The sequence below is a fragment of the Elgaria multicarinata genome, chromosome 10, assembly GCF_023053635.1.
Source record: "Elgaria multicarinata webbii isolate HBS135686 ecotype San Diego chromosome 10, rElgMul1.1.pri, whole genome shotgun sequence".
NCBI classification, from domain to species: Eukaryota; Metazoa; Chordata; class Lepidosauria; order Squamata; family Anguidae; genus Elgaria; species Elgaria multicarinata.
This window is the reverse complement of record NC_086180.1, coordinates 56,449,550-56,470,452: the sequence shown is the minus strand read 5'-3', so window position 1 is coordinate 56,470,452 and position 20,903 is coordinate 56,449,550. Positions and strand designations below refer to the sequence as shown.

The 20,903-nt window shown below is 38.7% G+C and overlaps 1 protein-coding gene across 1 annotated transcript in view; it reads right to left on the bottom strand.

Moving 5' to 3' along the window:
• Nucleotides 1–6,360: 6,360 nt before the first annotated feature.
• Nucleotides 6,361–20,903, bottom strand: part of SLAIN2 (SLAIN motif family member 2) — a 41,881-nt gene continuing 27,338 nt past the window's right edge. Inside the window, exons 8-9 of the mRNA XM_063135775.1 lie at nt 14,833–15,148; nt 6,361–9,729 (exon numbers count right to left, since the gene is read on the bottom strand). Coding sequence (XP_062991845.1) covers nt 9,663–9,729; nt 14,833–15,148 — 383 coding nt within the window. The 3' untranslated portion in view covers nt 6,361–9,662. The remainder of the gene's footprint in view (nt 9,730–14,832; nt 15,149–20,903) is intronic.

Genomic DNA, 20,903 nt, shown 5'->3' with positions numbered 1-20,903 from the left:
TTTCCCCTTTAAGGTTTCTAGTCTACTTGACACTATGACTTTTTTTGACATACAAAGCAAGACCATTGCCTTTAACTCTCCTTCCTATAGAGTTTGTATCCAGAGATGACTGTATCCCACTGTTCTCTCCATTCCACCAGGTTTCCATTAGCCTGCCTATATCTTTATTCTCCTTTAAAACTAAGCACTCCAACTCTCCCACCTTGGCTTGGAGGCTTCTAGCATTAGCACAGAAACATCTATACACGTTGTAGATGTCTCTGGCATGTGCATTTGGTCCCTTGGCCTGTGACTGGCTAAACTGTATGTATCCTTATACTAATTTCCATCCTGTACCCATTTGTGCAATAGAAAACCTGAACAAGAACCAGAACCTGAACCAGAACTTCCCCAGTTCCTGTTGGCTTTTGCCCAGTATTCAATTTAAAAGCTGTTTTACCACATTTTTGATGTTAAGTGCCTACTGTCTGGTTCCTTTCTAGTTCAAGTGGAACCTGTCACTTTCATACAGGCTGTTTGTCCCCAAATGTTCACCGAATCAAAACTACTCCCTACAGCCACATCTCATCTATGCATTGTGGTCGCTCAGCTTTGCCTTTCTAGCTGGCCTTGTACATGGAACAGGTAGCATTTCAAAGAAAGCTATCTTGGAGGTCCTGGCTTTTAGCTGCCTAAATTTGCTTCCAGGTCTTCACTACTACATTTCTTGACATAATTGGTTTTGACATGCACTTGTTTTATTGCCTGAAGAACCCAGAAGCATCCCTGGATGTACAGAGCTCCATTGTTTACAATGTATCAAAGCCATAACTGGAAGGTGTTTGTTGTCCAGCCTCCATGAAACGAGGTGTTACTTCCACGTTTTACCTCTACCAGGGCTTCATACTATTCTTAATTTATTTATTCTGCAGCCATTGGGCATAGCTAGATTGTACAGTCAGGTCTATGTACGCTTCCAAGCCCAATGGAATTTGTTTTTTTAAAGTTGCAGCTTCACAAGTTTACACCAGTTAATTGAACCTCTGAATAGCTTGCTGTTTCTTCAGCAATTCCAGAAGCTGATCTGAGAACATGTTCGCTCTTAACCATGCTCTCTTTCTTTGGAATTCTTCCATGTGTTCTCTTTAATGCTCCAGAAGGGGAGGGGGGAGCGCGGAATCAAGCACTTGTACTTCTCTTCAGATCTTTTCTCTTTTGTGAACCGCCCAGAGAGCTCTGGCTATTGGGCGGTATAGAAATGTAATAAATAAATAAATAAATAAATAAATAAATACTATAAAGGAGCAGTCACCAGGGTCTACTAGTATAAACTAATTTGAATTTGCTATCAAGTGTATACCTGGCAAAAGAAATAAGGATGTTCAAGAAGTGCAAGCAAAGCATCATTAAACACCGATGTGGGAACTGTAGGGTTGGGTTGGGTTTTTAGGCAAGTTTTATTTTTAGCAACAGGTAGCCCTTTAAAGGTTGAATCCTCTCCTGGAATGGAGAAAAGGGGGTAGGAAGTTTCATGTTGAATTTCTACTTATCAGGCAATTGTTAAAAGGCATGAAGACCCTGTTTTGTGGGATGGGAATAGCAACTCTGCTTCAGTATTACAAAACACCAGATTCCACAAATGGAGATAAAGCCAACACAATTGTAAAGATGGTTAGGGGCATATATTAAGCAGTGCTGAAAATATGCCAAAGGGTTGTATAATATAAACTGGGTCTTTTTGTGCTGAAAGCATAATGGTTGTTTCCGTACTTCAGAAGATATGTGCTATGAGACTGCATTCGGGTAACAGCTCAGAATACTGATATTTTAATAGATTGCAAGGTGCTGAATGCAGATAAGAGGACACAGACAACTGCTATCTGCTGAAATTATCTTTGTAGAGGGGTTTCCCCACTTGTTTGACTTGAAAAATAAAAATTAGTCAAAATGCTTTTGTTATGGCTATAATCAATTTTAGGTAGAAAATGTGAATTGTTGATTGTGGCTCCACCTTGTGAAATCAGATACTCTGCCCTGATGATGTTGTAAGCTATTGATGCAGCTCTCTTGTAATACAAGAACTATAATGAAGAATCAACAGCAGCAATCTTCTAAGCAATCTTCTCTCAGTCTGAAATGTTTATTTTATGGTTAGCAAATCAACTGAATGCAAATAATTTAACCAGACATTTCTTTGAATACTAATACTTTTCATAGACACTTTTAAAGCATAATATAAAATGTTATATTAAATGGTTTAAGATCCCAAATCCAAGCCCCTCTAATATGTTGCGTTTTTTAGTATACTAGGTACTGATTCATGCATTTCTGAGTTGGTAGCAGCTGTAGGCAGTGACTACACATCTCATTTTCGCAGACACATGGAAGCTTTAGTGTGAAACAGTCACTGTGTGAGAACATTAGTCAAGTTAGAAAGTTTATTTTGGTGGGCCAAGCTCTCTCTCTCTCTCTTTCTTGTTTGAATGTTGTAAATAGCACAATAACAGGCAAATACAATGGTTTGATGGTTGTTAATCATTAAATTACAATAAGGACGAACACTACCACCAGATGTCACTCTAGAGCCATGTGACTCTCTCTAATGGACAATATAATATAGAGTTTCATCCCATGTACCTGTTTCCCTCGAATTATCCCCTACAGCGCTAAGCTGTCGCCGTTATTGCTGTTGTTGCTACCGGGCGGCTAGATCCTTTGCATACCAGGAAATGGGTTTAAGGGGGGAAATGTAAAAAAATCATAAAAAATCAATGGATGACCCAATCCGATTCAAATTTGGTATGCTTAAAGCTCACCTTAATATCTATTACTGTGCCAATTTTGATGTTTTTATCTTTAAAGCTTACGCAGATGTAAGCATTTAATTTTTCTTCAAATCCTGCTCCTGCGCCCCAGTGGCAGATCGGAAAACAACAAATGATACACTCGAAAACTAGTAGCAAAATATTGCACTTCTTTTGGTTAAGAAGCGCAATTAAAGCAGGATGCATGGGAGTACTTCACAATAAAAGCAGGTTATAAGCTGGAAAACTTCGGAGTCCTTTGCATGCAATTCGCAGTGATTGCACAGTATAATGCTGGTGTTTTAAAGCTCATATAGCTACCTTTCTCACACACCCCATCTGAAAAAATACACAAAATGTAAAATTGGTACCTTTACTAAACTACAGATAACATGGGAGTTCTATGACTGTAGCTTTCAATGTTTTTCTTTATAAAAACACATGTGTGTGGGTGTGAGAAACCAAATCTGGATCAAGACTGTGATACAGCAGGAGGGAGGTTTAGCCCACCCCACTGAAAAAACCTTCCTCTCCAGCTATTTGAGCCCACTGGTAAAATTTACACTACATCCCTATGTGCTTATAAGTCCAATAAAAGGGGACAAAAAGCAAGGCTAGACCCACTTTCCCCTGCCTGATCCTATAGTAAAAAAAGAAGTATTAATGTTTCTAAAGCTCTGTTCAGTATACTTTTCTTTCACAAAGTGTTGGCTCTCTAAAGACTAGGAGCTCCATCATAAAAGTGTTTTATTGCACACTCATTACTGAGCACTCACAGATTTTTGCAGGTCCCTCTCACAACCTTGTCTGCCTCCCAAGCACCTCCCACTCCTTCTAGCCCTCTTCATGCCACAAAAAACCACCCCAGTAAGTCCAACTTATTTTTAAAGATGGAAGTTGCCGCTATCACCTGCTGTGTGCAGGAGAAGCAGCACAATCAAAATGGGCCACTGAATGGGCCATTAACACATTGTTTACTTCCTCTTTCAAAAGAAGAAGTAATGAGGGAAAAAGTAATGAGGAACAAACACACAGGCGGAGAAGCGACAGTAAGCAAACACAATTTGCCCCCAACGTGTCATGACGCTCTAGGAAGCTGTTATTGCAAGTTAAATTTAAGCCGTTAAAAAGCAAATTTCCCTGAAAATAAGAGGAATTTACCTTTGGAGGAAAGTTTCAGAACAGGTCAAAAGACGCCAGACTTTTGAAAAGATGATCAGTTAGGAAACTATACTATCATTCACAAGTTAGGATTCCTAAACTTATGAACTCACTATAGCATAGGACAAAAGGCAAGTAAGTCTATAAGTACTTCCCCCGCACAGGGACTCCCCTCCTCCCACCCCCATGGAAAATTTGAACAATTTTGGATGATGAAACAAATTCTTTTCTAATGATGAATAAAATGTTTAAGACAAGGTATTCATGTATTGCTATCTGGTTTTTACTCCCCCAAAATGATTTCTAGAACTATGCACTAGAAAGACTTTAAATACAATATATATAAAATTTCTGTATATTTTGACACAAATGGGAAAAAACATTTTTTAATCTTCTCTGTAATATACCCAGAAGTTATTTCTTCTACCTTCTAAAATATATCCAATTTATATTTTACTGATAGACATTTAGGAACACTCCAAGTCATGCTCCGTCTCCCAACAAGTGACCAGAGCCACCATATCATGATGTGAAGAGAATGTGCATTCATGACAGTTTGGGTTTCGTTCTATAGGGTCCTGTGTTTCTGGGCTTGTTCTCGTTAGGTGCTGTAGCAGTCAGCAAATATAGTTCTAAATCCCTCATGTGAGAGAAACAAAACTTTATTCTGCCACTGCCATCACAAGTCACAGAAGGTATGGGTTCCCACCTGTTTCTTTTTTTCTTTTCTTCAAAGGAACTCACTGCTAAAGCTTGTAATAAACTTCCCAATCACCATTATAGAATATGGAATCAGCTGTAAAATCGTTAACCACTGCCACTAAAAAAAAACTCTCTCTATACCTAAAAGAAACTCAGAACTCATTATTGTGTAAGTATTGGATTGACACCACTGCTAGAGATAAGGTTTTAAAATGAACAAAAATTAAAGTATTTATTAAGGTAAATTATTTATAAAAGAAGTGTCACTATTCAAATAATAGTCTGAGATTGCTGAAAGATGTTTGAAATAAATATACTTGGCTACCATTTCCAATAGATAAGTGCATATTCAAAAGCTAAATAAGGGCAGGTTCACATGTCATAATAAGCCACTCTAAAAATAAATTCTGAGCAAACAAAATTAAACATAATTCATTTTATGTTCCTAAAGCAACAAATTGACTTTAGATCAGTAAAGCGCACAAAACAATGATTGCATATTTTTCTCATTTTCCTCAAAACTTGTTTTTCCCCAAAAACCATTTTTCCCATATAAATAAATAAATAAATAATAATAATAATAATAATAATAATAATAATCCCATGGCTTCAAAATTTCCAGAAATCTTACATCTCTAGCCAAGTCATATCATTACAATGGAAAACATCTATCATAAATGTTGTTCCTATACCCAGTACAAATGATATTGCTTGTTACAGAGCTTGAACCTAGATGTGATGGTATCCCATATCTTTAAATGCAGGCGTGCTCCAATAATATTCCATATTGGCCTTCCCCAAAGCTGTGTATGGGAAAAGTACCCTGGGAAGTAGATGTGATGACAGTAGACCCATATCTTTAAATGCAGGTTTTCCTCAACCAAAAGTACAGTGGAAGGTTTGAGCTTCAGAATTTAAGAGCAAGAAGTGATGCATATGAAAGGTGCTAAACTTTCCTGAGTCCCACAAGTTACGTCCCTGCAGCTTCTCCCCAATGGGTTCACTTTTGGGATCAGAGTTCAGCTGAGGAATAAGAGATGTTGCAAAACAGACTGAGGGGAGCTAAGCTGATTGTAAAGTGAACATTTAGGTCCCCTCACCTGTGTTCCTCTTTTGTTATTAGAATCAGATCTCCCATTCCCTGCTTAATACATGATTGAACAACAGTATAATGAGAGTGATAACACTCCAACCACAAGGATATCAAAATAGCTTTCATAAATGAATATTTCAGAAATTTTTACAAATATACAAAATACAGGCACAACAATGCTGAGTAAGGTTTTTTGAATTTCTTTTCAGCGTTATACTGAAGAAGAACCCTTGAAACAGCATAATAGTACCGGACTTCTGTTTATATAAAAGACGCTTCATGTGAATAATTCACCTATGTAGATTGGATGTTGATATTACAGGCTTTGTGAAATATTGTTGTTGTGCCTGTATTTTGTATATTTGTAAAAATTTCTGAAATATTCATTTATGAAAGCTATTTTGATATCCTTGTGGTTTGAGTGTTATCACTCTCATTATACTGTTGTTGTTTCCAAACCACAGCTTTCCATTTTCCGTATAATACATGATTGAGGCAGAAACCAGGTTTAGTGATGTTGTATATAGTTTGACCTTAAGACACTGATGTCAGCTACAAGTTCCATTTCTAAAGTATATGAATGATAAGTGTATTTGAATTGACTTCAAGAAATGTCAGATGTTTCATTTTACATACATATTTTATTTTTAAAAAGGACTCAAATAATGTGGTAAGAATATTTATATTTTTCTTTTTTTTTCTTTTTTACACTTTTTTATTAACATTTACAAAAACATTCAAACACTGAGGAAAAAATTAAATAACTTTGGAAGCAGAACTCCTTTCTTTCTGCCTACATACATACAACAATTCCGACCTGTTGGCACAAAAAAAATAATCCACATTCATAAAACCCTTACAACTATTATCAAACATAAGTTAAGTAAATCATAGGCACTAGTTTATCAAATTCATGTTTCCACACTTCTTTAATATACCCAAACCTCTAAACACAGAAAGTCCTAGGATGTCCTGGTAATCAAATAAACTGGTAATGCACAAAATTTCCTCAAGTAAACTGGCAGTTTTCATCTTTCAGGAATTTGTATTTGCAGGATGTTTATTATGATGTAGCAGCAGGATGTTTCCAGAACCTAACACACCTTCAAAGTGATTAAATAACAGAGCCTGATAAAAATAGTAGTTTATAAAATACGGTGATGAAGCTTGGTTAAAAAAGGCAACATCTGAATTTTTGACTAAGACAAAATTAAATCTTTTCCTAATAAAAGCAAAAATAATGAAATTTCTTGACTTCTGAACACTGCAACATCTACTTTGTTAAAGCCAAGTTTTACAAATTAGGCTAGGTAGATTTACCTAAAATATTTAGGTACCTCAGATTTTAAATAGCATGTGTTAGACTAGACTGTTTGGTCTCTTACCTTAGTAAAAGGTATTTCTCTGTGCTTGACTGGATTCCATCAGTATGGGTTTCCCACAAAGCTGGCAACAGCTCCTCGCAAGCCCATACAGAGGCCGCTGCGAAGGAAAAGCCGCAGTCGAGGGAGCAAATATAATGCTGGCTACCACTGAGGCGACTAAAAGCGGAGGGCTTTTCACAAGGGCTTCTGTACGGGCTTGCGAGGAGCTGTGGCTGAAGGAGTCTTTGCTGGATTTGTGGGAAACCCATGCTGACAGAATGCTCAAGCGCAGAGAATTACAGCACAACACAGCTCTGTTTAACCCCTGTCTCAATTTTTCTGCAGATTATTGGCTACACTGATTTAGGAAGACGAACCAGATCAGTAAATTTTGATCGAACTGAATGTGAAGATCAGGGGAAATGTTTAGCAGTAACATTTACAATTAAAAGGAGTGCCACTTCCCACACTGTACTTGTGATTCACAGCAGTTCAAGTATTCCACTGTATAAAAATGTAGTGTGGGAAAGATTTCCGTACATGTCTATTTCTAAGACCTGGTTTTGCTGAGAATCAGAAAGTGGCACAGCATGGCATGTCTTTCTTGGCAGTTGATTCATGCATAAAAGAACCCACGTTGTGCCTTTAAAAATCAGCATCCTAAAGATTCCCACAGTAGGAATCCCATGACTTAAAACATGGTCATAGGAAAGGGCCCTCTTTTAATGAATAAAAGCTTACTTCTTGGTGATGAAACTGTTGGAGCCAGTATCTGGTCCTATCCCACCCTTGCTCACTTTTCCAATTCAAGTAAAAATTGCATGGCTTTTAATCCACTCATCTATGAAGGCTAGCTAAAAATTTGAGGACTGCAATTCCAAAATCAATTACCCTTTGTTGCAAGAATTGAAGAGCGTATTTTAAGAGGCAGGCATAAAGGAGGTTAAAAGGCAACCTACCACACACTCCAACAGAGTCTGCTCAATTCTTCAGTTATTACAAAAAAAGGTATCCTGACCATCTTCTTGTTTCATTACATACTTAGCAAGTGCTGCACAATTACAGCCACATGCTATACTGAGAGACTGCCCTCACATCCCCTATAAAGGTGTTTTCTTGTCATTGTCCTGCTCCCACAACCCGTTGTCTTCACATAACACATCTTCAGTCTTCCAATGCAGCACTAAACTAAAAAGGGGTGGTTGGGTGGGCTTTAGGTGTTAATAGTAGCAGTTTTCTGCTGGGCAGGGTACTCTGCCAACAAGGATAGGCAAAAAAAATGATAAGTACTGGTTACTCTGACAGCCACTAGAGGAATTAAATACCTTGTAAACATATGTGGCAGGCTTTAAAAACAAATCTTTTACCAACAATGCAAAATACAGGTGTAAGGCAAAGTACATAGTTAAGATACTAACATGGGCGATAACTTCAGTAGAAGTATTTACAATTAAAAACAAATTTAGGAAGTGAATCAGTTTTTTTAAAAGGATAAAGAAGATTCCCTCATTAAAACATTACTCACATGAATATATCATTTGGTATCAACAGTACAACTCATTTCCTTAGAATCTCTAGGTTACAAGTGCATAGTTGTCTTTTCTTCATGTTATCTATAGGCATGTTCAGTTGAGTTCCAGGCTGCAAGCACTGTGGTGTGATATATTAATGGATACTCTCTTTCCTTTTCAAGGAAATTTGTTCTAAAAAATGACTTCTCAAAATAGTGTGAGTTGTGTGTTAAAAATGTGGCTGCAATAGCAAAGGCCATCAATTCCTGAGCCAGGAACTGCTAGATTTAGAAAGATTGTACAACTGATACTAAGCCCTTTGGCAATCAAAATAAAATAACACAAACCAGATATGTCATGTCAACATAAAAGGATGTAAGCTATCCCACCCATATTTGGGGAACCTATTGCTTCCAGACTGTTTAAATGGTATAAAACAATGGCATAGCTTCCCTACCACTCCCTTAGGGGGGAGTACAGAGACAATTGTTCTACCATGACTCAACAGTTTCTCCATCCAAATCTTCCACAATTGTTTAAAACAATCTCACTAGCAAAGTAGCACTTTGAAATCTTTTTTTTTTTGCTTTGATTAATAATGTTAACGTTTCCAATAATACATATCCAAAAATTCCTTGTTCCTTAAATCCAATCAAGTCATGTATGATGTTTTAGAAAATATTTGCTTACAATTTTACATGCTGCTTTTTCAAATGTATATGTCTTTGGCATTTTTTTTAGGTATTTGCCCAAATGTTGGCCATTGTATCCCTGTGAGCTTTTATGACAATTTTAGGAAGCCGGGGAAAGGGAGGGGGGAGCGCCAGAGGTGAGAAGTAAATCACATAAAAGTGATTTGAGTGATCACCAAGTATCTGATGTTAATGTCATTAAAGTGCTGTTTTATAATCTCTGCCAGCTTGTGCTAATTAAGGACAGAGAGGTTTGGGGATTTACAACCCCCCCAAGTCTTATCTGATCAGTCTGCATACTGATCTGTCGTTTAGCCTGGTGAAGGAGTACCTGCTGAGCAATGTAACTTTGCTGTTCAATAGCAGCCATCCTTCCAGCTTTCATCTTTCATGTTGCTATAGGTTTTGGGAGCTGGCAATGTTCTGGAAAAAAAATACAATTTATCCACATGAAAGTCTTCAACCATAACAAAATATACACATACAAAATGTTTCTTTAACATTACAATTATTTTGTTGAACATATCAACACCAACTATTTTGAGATGTTATTCACAATGTAAGAATAACATATAAGAATTAACAACACGCCTCAGATTATTAAATAACATCTAAGCAGTTTTAGTATTTCAGATGGATATGGCTGGACTCTGTTGAAAATAGGATCCTTAACTAGGTAGACCTATGCCTGATCAAGCAAGGAAGTTTTTATAAGCATGGCCTGATCTTTTCTTTTCTTCAGAAAGGCAACTTCTTTCTGAAAAAACTGCTGCAAACCTTTTCTCTTAACTTAACATTAAAATCAGTCCTGACAATGCAACAACACAAGCTCACACAAAAAGCATGTTCTACTAGGACCAGAATGGCATAAAACATGGAGTTTCACATTAGACGTTTCTCGTGAATTGTATCCAATGAAAATAATGAAATACTTTGTAAGTTAAGCTGCACCACAATCTATCTGGAATTAATTATAGCAGCATCAATCCCCTTAGTTTAAGTCACTTATATTCAGCAAGAGATGAAAAGCAAGGCTCAGTCATTTATTTTCCCCATGACCCATTAGTCCTGCTGACTTTTAGCCAGCCAGATAGGCAGACAACATAGAGATTGTACAGCATAGTGGCATATAGCCCATATCATGCCACATACTAGATGCCACTAGAAGCAACTATCTCCAAATACATAGATTTTTTTAAAAAATAGGCAGAATGCTTGTGAGATATTTCTCACTTTGAATATCCTAGCAATCATTTCATTAAAACACAGTTCAATAATATGTTTCAGTGAGGCCCGAGGATGTGGACAAGGTGCTTGGCCAAGTCCGGTCGACCACCTGTGTGCTTGACCCTTGCCCCTCGTGGCTCATTACATCAAATAAGGAGGGGATCGCCGGCTGGGTCCAGGAGGTTGTAAACGCCTCCTTGAGAGAGGGAGTGGTGCCGGCCTCTTTAAAAGAGGCGGTAATTAGACCACTCCTGAAGAAGCCTAATCTGGACCCGGAGGATGTTAACAACTACAGGCCGGTGGCTAATATCCCCTTCCTGGGCAAGGTGCTTGAGCGGGTGGTTGCAGGACAACTCCAGGCACTCTTGAATGAAACGGATTATCTAGATCCATTTCAATCGGGTTTCAGGCCTGGTTTTGGAACGGAAACTGCCTTGGTCGGGAGAGACAGGGGGAGTGCGACCCTGTTGGTTCTCCTAGACCTCTCAGCGGCCTTCGATACCATCAACCATGGTATCCTTCTGGATAGGTTGTCTGAGCTGGGAGTTGGAGGTACTGCGTTGCAGTGGTTCCGCTCCTACTTGGATGGCCGATTCCAGAAGGTGGTGCTGGGGGATTATTGCTCTGTGCCGTGGCTCCTAAGCCATGGGGTTCCGCAGGGCTCTATTTTAACCCCTATGCTGTTTAACATATACATGAAGCCACTGGGGGAGGTTATCCGGAGATGTGGACTGAGGTGTCATCAATATGCGGATGATACCCAGCTCTACCTTTCCTTTTCATCAAACCCAGGTGAGGCAGTGACTGTTCTGAACCAGTGCCTGGGCACGGTAATGGACTGGATGAGGGCTAACGAACTGAGACTCAATCCAGACAAGACGGAGGTACTGTTAGCGGGTGGTTCATCTGTCCGGCGAGGTGATGTTTGTCCTGTCCTGGACAGGGTTGCACTCTCCCTAAAGGATCGGGTCTGTAATTTGGGGGTGCTCTTGGATCCAGAACTGTCACTTGAGGCACAGGAGAACTCAGTGGTAAAGAGCACCTTTTATCAGCTTAGGCTGATATACCAACTGCACCCTTATCTGGACAGTGATAGCCTAGCTACAGTTATCCATGCTCTGATAACCTCTCGTTTGGATTACTGCAATGCGTTATACGTGGGGCTGCCTTTGAAAATGGTCCGGAAGCTGCAGCTGGTACAAAACAGGGCAGCCCGTTTACTAACAGGGACTGGCTGGCGAGATCACATTACGCCAGTCCTTTTACAACTTCATTGGCTGCCAGTCCAGGTCCGGGCCCGATTCAAAGTGCTGGTATTGACATTTAAAGCCCTAAACGGTTTGGAGCCAGGTTATTTGAAGGAACGCCTCCTCCCATATGTACCTACCCGGACCTTAAGATCATCTACAGGGGCCCTTCTCCATGAGCCCCTGCCAAAGGAAGTGAGGCAGGTGGCTACTAGGAGGAGGGCTTTCTCTGCTGTGGCACCCCGGTTGTGGAACGAGCTCCCCAGAGAGGTCCGCCTGGCGCCTACACTGTACTCCTTTCGTCGCCAGCTGAAGACCTTTTTATTCACTCAGTATTTTAACACTTAATTTTAACTTAAATTTAAATTATACTGTTTTAACTCTGTATTTTAACCTTATATCAATTTTGCTGCGTGGTTTTATCCTGGTTGTGCTTTTTATACTGTATTTTGTATTTGTGTTTTTAAATTGTTGGTTGTTTTATGATGGTTTTAATTTTTGTGAACCTCCCAGAGAGCTTCGGCTATTGGGCGGTATAAAAATGTAATAAAATAAATAAATAAATAAATAAATGTCAGCAGAAATGATACACAGTTTTTCTGTGGACTGGAAAAAGAAGGCCAAAGTCACTTTAATGGTAAATCAGTGTCTCTCAGAAAATGTTAAATACTGAACATGGCTTAGAGGGTCAAAGGTACTAAGAATTATTCTGCAAATTCTCCATTCAGGAGCTCCCTCAATAAACCCCCCAAACAGCCTTAGAGTGAAGCTGCTTTAAATCACAGCATGCTTAGAAAGTTTCATGTGGCCAAATCACTGTCCAGGGTAACCTGCCAGACTTTTCACCGCATCAACCACCATCAAATGTAAATGAGTTTGTGGTAACCTGATGACAAGTGTTTCCCTTGGCATATGACCTCTGATAAATTGTTTTTTGCAATGAGGCAACCATCATGGAAACCTATTTGGTGCTTCTGCTCTTAATCTCATAGAGGCATTCTGTACTTCTTTGTCCTTCAGATTCAGGAGATTTAATACACCCTAGTCTACCACAAAGCAAACTTCTCAGTCAGCTGTGCAAGAAAAAAAAAGCCTTGGTAACTATTTATTAAGATGTCCTATAAAAAGCATTGACTAAAATACCCAAGTATATCATTTACCTTTTACACCTGAGAAATTTCAGATTATCAGATGTAAAATGTATTATTTGGTGGTAGCCTATTGTTAGGATTGAACAGTTATGGCATATTGTAAAACTTTCCAGAAACTTTATGAACCAGCAGAGAATAGATTTTGACATTTGTGAAATCTTTTCTTCCAGTTCAAATTTATAAAATGAAGCTCTTATTAAGAATGGCCATGTTAATGTTATTTGGTCACTTCCCTGTTCAGCAGCTCCCCCTCAAAAATGTGAAAAAATAGTGCTTGCAAACCAGGGAGCAGCTTTGCTTTCGTAACTCATGCCAATTTTAAATGCAGAAAATTTAGAAGGGAGTCTGAGACAACTTAATATACTGAGCTTTACAACCTCAACTTGAATTCAACAATACTTTTTTAAAAAGTCTGTAGGCTAGCACAAATAAGTTCTACAACAAAATGCCATAGCGCAGAGGTATTTTCATTGGTTCAGTCAGTATGCACGCTCCCTACTGTCACTTCTCCACCCATGTTTTCATTCCTCAAGTACTTCCTCTTTTCAAAAGAGGAAGTACTCAATGAGCATGAGGCCCATTGAGTCTGCTGTTCTAATGGTGCTGCTTCTCCTGCACACAGCAGGAGAGAGCAGCAATTCCGTGTTTAAAAATACATCGGACTTAACGAGGGGTTTTATTGTCGCGAAAGGAAGGCCAGAAGGGGTGGGAGGCAGATGACGTCATGTGAGGGACCTGAGCAAACTCCGTGAGTGCCCAGTAACGAGCGTGCAGTTGGATGGAGCTTTCAGTCTGCAATGCCCTCCTCCAGGATACTGCGTTACCTCTCCCACTTGGTTCTCTATTTCCCCTCCAATCAGTCAGCATTCCATGTTCACTGAACATGCTCAGTTCCCATTGGTCTATTTTAGGCATTTCCCCATAACATTTTTTCCCCTTAAGATTTATTGTACTTTTGCAAACCTTGGGGTTTCCCCAAGTCTACTGATACCTTTTCCATTGTGCATTGGTAATATTGATTTAGTTACAGCTGACATTGATGCCTGAACATCAGAAAGAGAAAGGACAAGTAGGACCCCACAACAAAATGTTGCAGTGTATCCTGGTGTATGTGTATGTTACCTGAGCCTTGCCTGAGAAAAAAACAAAAGTTGACATGTTTTTCTGCTCTAACTTGAATCTTCACATGCAAAAATTATTTAGTTTCTGAACTGTGAAACGTGCAGCCAATTTGCATGCAAGTCAATGCAGCATGAGGCATCTCAATGCAACCATGTACTTTATTTGGCCTGGAAAGAGGTCAAAAGAGCAGTTTAAGTAGACTGAGCTTTTTGCAACCGTTCATATTGTTGGAGGTGGTGGCCAATCCCTACTACATAACAATCTTAGATTTCTCAATTGATTTCTATGGATAGCTCTCACTTCTGTCCTTCAAGACATTTAAAAATAGCTTCTCAGTGTGAACTAAGAAATTACTCATCCAGACAATAAGGTAGTTCTCTCTATACCCCTTTTATCTCAATGCTGTCTCTTTGGCCCTCTTCCCTTTCCAGCCATCCATTCTATTCCCTTTTTACCTCATTGTCAGTTTTTCCCCCCTCTCAGACTTTCAATATTCTGTGTCATTAAATCCTTATGGGGCTGTTTTGTGGGTCTCCCCTGCCCTGTCTCAGGTTTTCTTCTTAAGATTGTACCTCTACAAAACTTAAGGTTCCTCCCTAACAATAGCTCTCTCTTCTACAAGAGTGATGCCAATTTGGCTACATAATGACAGGTATTCTTCCCTGAAGTTTGAAAAAGGAACTTCTGACCATTCCATTCTAGAGCTCAAGACATGAAAGCATTTTCCATGAAAGACTGTTCTGCAATATGAAAACTTCAAATGAAACTGACAGACTCACCTGCGAACAGGCTGTGCAAGTTTGCTGCGAGGCACTGGTATGCCCCCACTGGAAGAGGCACTAGGTCTTGGCAAACCACTCCTCATCCCTGTTGTCCCTGCAGGTCTTGTAAGCGTAGCACTGTTGATGCTGCTGGCTGGGCTTGGAGAGACTGAATTGGGAGCTGCTAAAGGCCCTGGTGAAGAGCTGCTGTGTGGAAGCTGGATGGCTTCTGAAACAGCAGAGCTAGGTCCATGGTTACTAAATGCTTTTACCGGCTGTCTCAGAGCCAGAGGAGATGGTGCTGCTGGGGACCGGAATTTACTGGGAGAAGGAACTGGAAAATCATCAAAACAAGACAGTCACATTCATTGGCAAAGCATTTAAATAGTTACAGCTTAAAAACAGACAGAAACTAAAAAGTGACTACAATATACTACATATTTACACAGATACGTTAAATCTATTTTGAGAGGGGCAAGAACTCAGAAAGTAATAGTATTTAGCCTGTGACCTGCTTACAACATTTTACGGGAAGTAAATAGCAACTTGATGTGTGACAGCACAAAAATGATTGTCTGTCAGTTATAATGACAAATAGTTTTGTGCCTATTTTGGTTTGAGCGGTTTCAACTAGATATGTGAAGGCCCAAAAACCCCTGAAAAAAATAGAAAAAAACCCATTCTCTCCACCACCACCCCGTTTCCCCCCGAAGCCTTTTTTGTTTTTTTCCTGAAAAATTGAAAAAAATGAAGAAAAAATGGATTATGGAATGTTTTATTTTAGCATGATGAATAAAATGTTTAAGACAAGGTGATCACCAAGATATTTACTTCTCCAAATGATTTCAAAAAACTATGTACAGTTTATTACAATTTCTGTGCACCGAGGACAAGCAAGTCCTAGGCTGCAAACTGAGACTACAACTCTCAAATGCACTGCCATTGAAGCAGAGACTGAAACTGATGATAACTATAGCTCAGAAAATGAGTCTGATTAAATTTCTTGCATATTCATTGAATCTTGGTCCCCGCCTTTTTCTCATTTCTTTTTATGGGAATGAGTGCTTTATGTCTGCTTGACACTGTGGAGGACTAGCAGAGACGTAATTTTCTTTGTTATTAATGTTGATGGTTTATTCTGGGTTTTTTTAAATTGTTTTTTGCCTGCTCCTCATAAACTAGCAAAACGAAAGAGGTTCCTTACAGTTCAGGTGTTTCTTTCAGTTCAGCAGCTTGTAGCACCATTCATTACAATTTTTTTTAAAAAAATTAAAAAGTAAATTCAAATTGTAATAATTGTTTGAATAATAAAATGACTTCCAATCTGTAAAAAGTGCTAATATTGCATTTCCCCCCACAATTTCCCCCAACATTTCCATTCCCCCCCCCGAAAAAAATCTGTTTTTTCCCCCATGGCTTCAAAATTTCCAGAAATTTTACATCTCTAGTTTCAACACCAAACCAGTTTTGGGTTGGTGGCTGATATAAGTTAGGTTTTCAGTTATTTTTATTGAAAAAAGGAATTCTTCTGGCCCATTTAGAAAACTAATTACTTCTATATCTGACCCTGGTTGATTCTTTAACAGCCGCTACATGCACAATAGTATACAGCTCATTTTTGCAGTTACATACTCTTCTGCAATACTGTTCACAAACACGAAGAACGACCCTTTGCATCACATCAGAAAATGTGGGTGATGTTTTGGACGGAAGTCAAGAATGCAGTCTCACTGGGCAAAATCTAACTTCACATATGTAGAATTCCCTTGTGTGACAGGACTTCTCTTCTCCCCCCAGCAGCGCCTTCCACCCCACCAAATCTGCTCCAGTGTGCCCCCCAACCCTCCAGAGCAGATTTTGAGGATGCATCAGTGGGATGCAGGAAGGAAGGAAAATTGCCCCCACTCATTCCATTGGCAGAAGCAATTTCGTCAGCCTGAGAACTTAATTGGATCCCATCCTTCAGACAATGCTACAGAAAATGTTGTTATACAGGTGTACATCATTCAAGCCATCTTCATGTGACACATTAAAATGTAATATATGAACCAAATTCATTTCTTTGACTATTTGCTATACTTGAACTTGGCTGGCTGCTTCTACCTTCTTTCCCAGCTGTGGGGTGGGGTGGGGTGGGTGGGGGTCCCTCGCAGTTGGTCAAAATATATGAGAGGTCCTGGCCATTCGAACGGCCAGGGCATCTCACGATATTTCAGCCAACTTTCCTCCAATAGACCTTGTGGCTGGGGAAGAAGGGAAGGAGAGAAAGAGCCTTCTTCCCTACCCACAGGGGGCTCCTGGGAGAGTGGGCTGGGACTTTGCATAATATTTCAGCTGACTCTCCTCCAGGAGGCCCCCATGGCTGATGAGTAAGGAGGGAGGGAGAAAGTGGGGAGCCAGGTCATACAGTTACAAGCAATAGAAAGTGGCTAGTCCTGCTATTCAATAGAAGTGAAATCCACGAGAACTCTCAAATGTAATTGCAGGTTTTAAAATTTCTTGAAATGCATAATAAAGTAAGAAATGGAGTTCTAGCATAGCACAGAACAATTTCTGAACTATGAAATAATTTTTATATATGAGCTTTATGAATAAAACCAACAATGAAAAAATTTTTTTTTTACATTCCTATAGGTTCACATGTAGCCTCTAAACTGAAATGAAAAAATAGATTAGTCCTTCCTATTCAAATGATGAAGAGATCTACAAAGAAAGCTTCATATCCAAACTGACTTTGTACAATACTTCAGTTTCCACCACATCACACTGCCCACTTATTGCAGACAGCTGTGAATTTCATTGTAACAAAAAGGTCTTTACAAGAAGAAGCATGTGGCTCAAAAAAGGATTTCTTTGTTTGAGCTCCAAACCATGATCAGCCTGATGTCATTCTTAATAGACTGCCTAGTTAATCCCATTCTATACAGAAGCCTTTTGTTCAGAAAACATCTACTAACATCCACACTTCCAGAGAGAGCCTCTGTATATCTACGTTGCCCCTTTTCAGCACCAATGATCTCAATACAAGAATCAGGTGGTACTTTTGGCCAAAAAAGGATGCATGTGTAGTAAGAAAAAAACAAATGCACAGAAAATACCTTGAGCAATCCTAAACCAATAGGCAAAATCCGTGTAAAGATAAACCACACACAGTATTGAGCAGCAAGCAACATCCCAATATATGGAGGAAAAGGGACTACAACTTCTTGCAAGGAAATGCAGACTGAAGTATACCAAGCAACCCAAACTGGACATTTCCATAAAACAAAGTCAATACTTCTACATTCCTTTTCAATGCAAGAGCCTTCTAGAGGTATGGCATTTGCCAACAGAAGCATCAGTGTGCTGTTGATCTAGGACTGCCACTGTTAAAACGGCAGAACCATAGCAATACGTTAACTATTCGTTAACAATTTTAAAGGAAATAGGACTGGACTTTCATAGAGTTCAACAGACCCAAATATTTTTTTGAGTGAACTGTGAAAATGGGACAAAGATGTGCCAATGCTTTATGAATGACCAACCACTCAGTCTTTATAAACATGAATAGTTCTGAGTGTATCACAAAACATGTGTCAATCTAAAAGCATGCTGCGATCCTAAAATACAAGGAGGATAATAGCTAGGAAAAGCACTAACTGAGATATTGGGCTTCTTCAAGACCTTGCACCTATTTAGAAAATGGGAACTTTTCTTATTGTACATTTTCATTCTCAGAGTCTCACAGAGGGCATTCCTGGACCTTGGAATGCCCTCTGCAAACCCTCTGGAGAACTCTTTCCACAAACTATTATACTCTGTACACATCAATTCAGAACTGACGAACTTCATACTACACATATAGAAACTCTTAACACACTTAGGCATGGAGACATGAACATGAGGAATCCTCCCGAAACATGATTTGATTAGGACTATCAAGTTTTAATTGAGAACCAGATCAAACCTACATAATAATAGATACAAGAAATGTAAGCCAACTATTATTGCATAGGGCGCAAAATAGTTTTGAGCTTTTGGGGGCTGTCAGGGAAGTCTTGCAAGAATCCTGAAAATCTAAGGTTTGTTCTGTGTGTGTGTGTGTGCTGGGGAGAACAGAAGGCTAAAATCGGAGCACAAAACAGTGTGATTACTAGTCACACACCATATGATTGGTATTGCTAACCAAGAGCCACTCACTGAGCCAAGATTTGAAGCTTTTTGTGAACTGTACCTGTGGTTTTTGTCTTGCTACATGGTTTTTCATATAAAATCACCAGTGTGATTCACAACTGAAATCACAGATATAAATCAGCTTGATAACAGCCTTACTATCTAAGTAGTCTCAGCAGAGATGGTGGGTTTCCTAAGTTTCTAAAATTATATCTAAAATGATTTTAATAATCTGAACTCTTTTGTGTAAATTGTTTTGTTGTTATCTGCACTGTTTTAATTGTTTTATTCCCCCCCCCAAGACACTCAGTTTATATTAGAAAAGCATCATCATCATCACCATGCAAAGGGATTAAGAGGTAATGGCAAAAGTGGATGAAACTGAAGCTAGAATCTAACGGAACGTCCCCTTAGCAATACTATATACTGACATTTTTATCCTTCGCTATATCATCTGAAGAAGCGGACTACTCATAAAATATGAGGCACAGAATGTCAATGGCTGATTTCTTAAACCTTTTGTACCATTTCTTTGGTCTGAAACCATGTGCACTGTGAACCTTAAAAAGAAAACCGCAATTCCTTGCTGATGATCTACAAAACATCCATGCTTCTTCCAGTTCCAGACTCATGATGGAATTTTCACAAATACCCTCACTTAATTCAAAATATTTATCAGTAATAAACCAAACACTTCATGCTGGCATTATTTAAGCAAAAGTAAATAAATTATTCCCTTTAAACTAAAGAGTCTTGATAGCTGCCTTGAACAAGTCATTATCCTATTTGAAGTAGAGATTTGTTAAAACAGAATCATGATGACACTATGGTTGTAGTAGCCTTTGAACTACATCAACTGAGGCATATCTTCCATAATTGGAACAACTGCTTAATCAACCTATACACATAAGGAATTAATGCTTGGTGATCTCTAGTAAACATAGGTAATTTGATTCTATTATGAAATTAAAATAAATCTTCTTAAAGATAAAATGTAATAGTGTCCACACTAAAATTAAGACCCAGTACCAAGCCTTTTCTCAAATTCTTAAGAGAATTCTTATGTGAGGAGATAAAATGTGTTTTCCAACTGACTATTTTATCACAAATTTGTGCCTGATGCGTGGCAAAATTCTTCTTACTCCTTGGTCCTAAAATGAGAACTATAGGCTTACTTCTTTGTGATATACATCCTGGGACCAGTCACCATTTGGGAAATAGTATGCCTTCCAATAATACAGGCAGGCATTTCCCCTACTGAAATTTCCCTGAACGATGTAGCCTGTAGCAACTAGATGATACTTAAGTACTTATCTCTGAAAGCCTGTACATATAATTCTGAAAATATCAAATTTAACATCTTGTTCCATAATTCTGTCCTTAAGGACAAAATATCATCATATACTGTAAGAAGTCTGAAGGGAGCATGGTTGAAAGTCAGAAAATAATCAGCCTCTTGCTGAGGCACGTACTCTTGAACAAGTCAGTTAAGCAACTGTGAATCTGCAACCAATTTCACAGATACTGAACTTACTTAAAACTATGCCAAAATCCTTGAAAGTGCATTGTACACATGTTTATCTCTCAGTGCTCAATAAGACATTTTAAGGAACACTTTGTTCTTGTAAGCATTTTGACAGGAAGAAATGCAAGCTACATTTTGAAATTATATACTATGCTAAATTTCTTACAGTGGCAGCCAGGATTAGAGATCTCTGTGTATTAGATGAAATTTGACAATAGCTCTAACTGTCTGATGTTTCATGTTTGATTCTTGTTTTTTCATTGATCTATGGATCGCCATAAAGATGTATGGTATGGTACTATGAACTTGAGTCTGAAATAAATGCTTTAAGTGATTGCATATTTTACATAAAACCTGTAATTTTGAAGTTCAATATTGGTTAATGCTTATACCAACAGCTTCATCCCTCAAC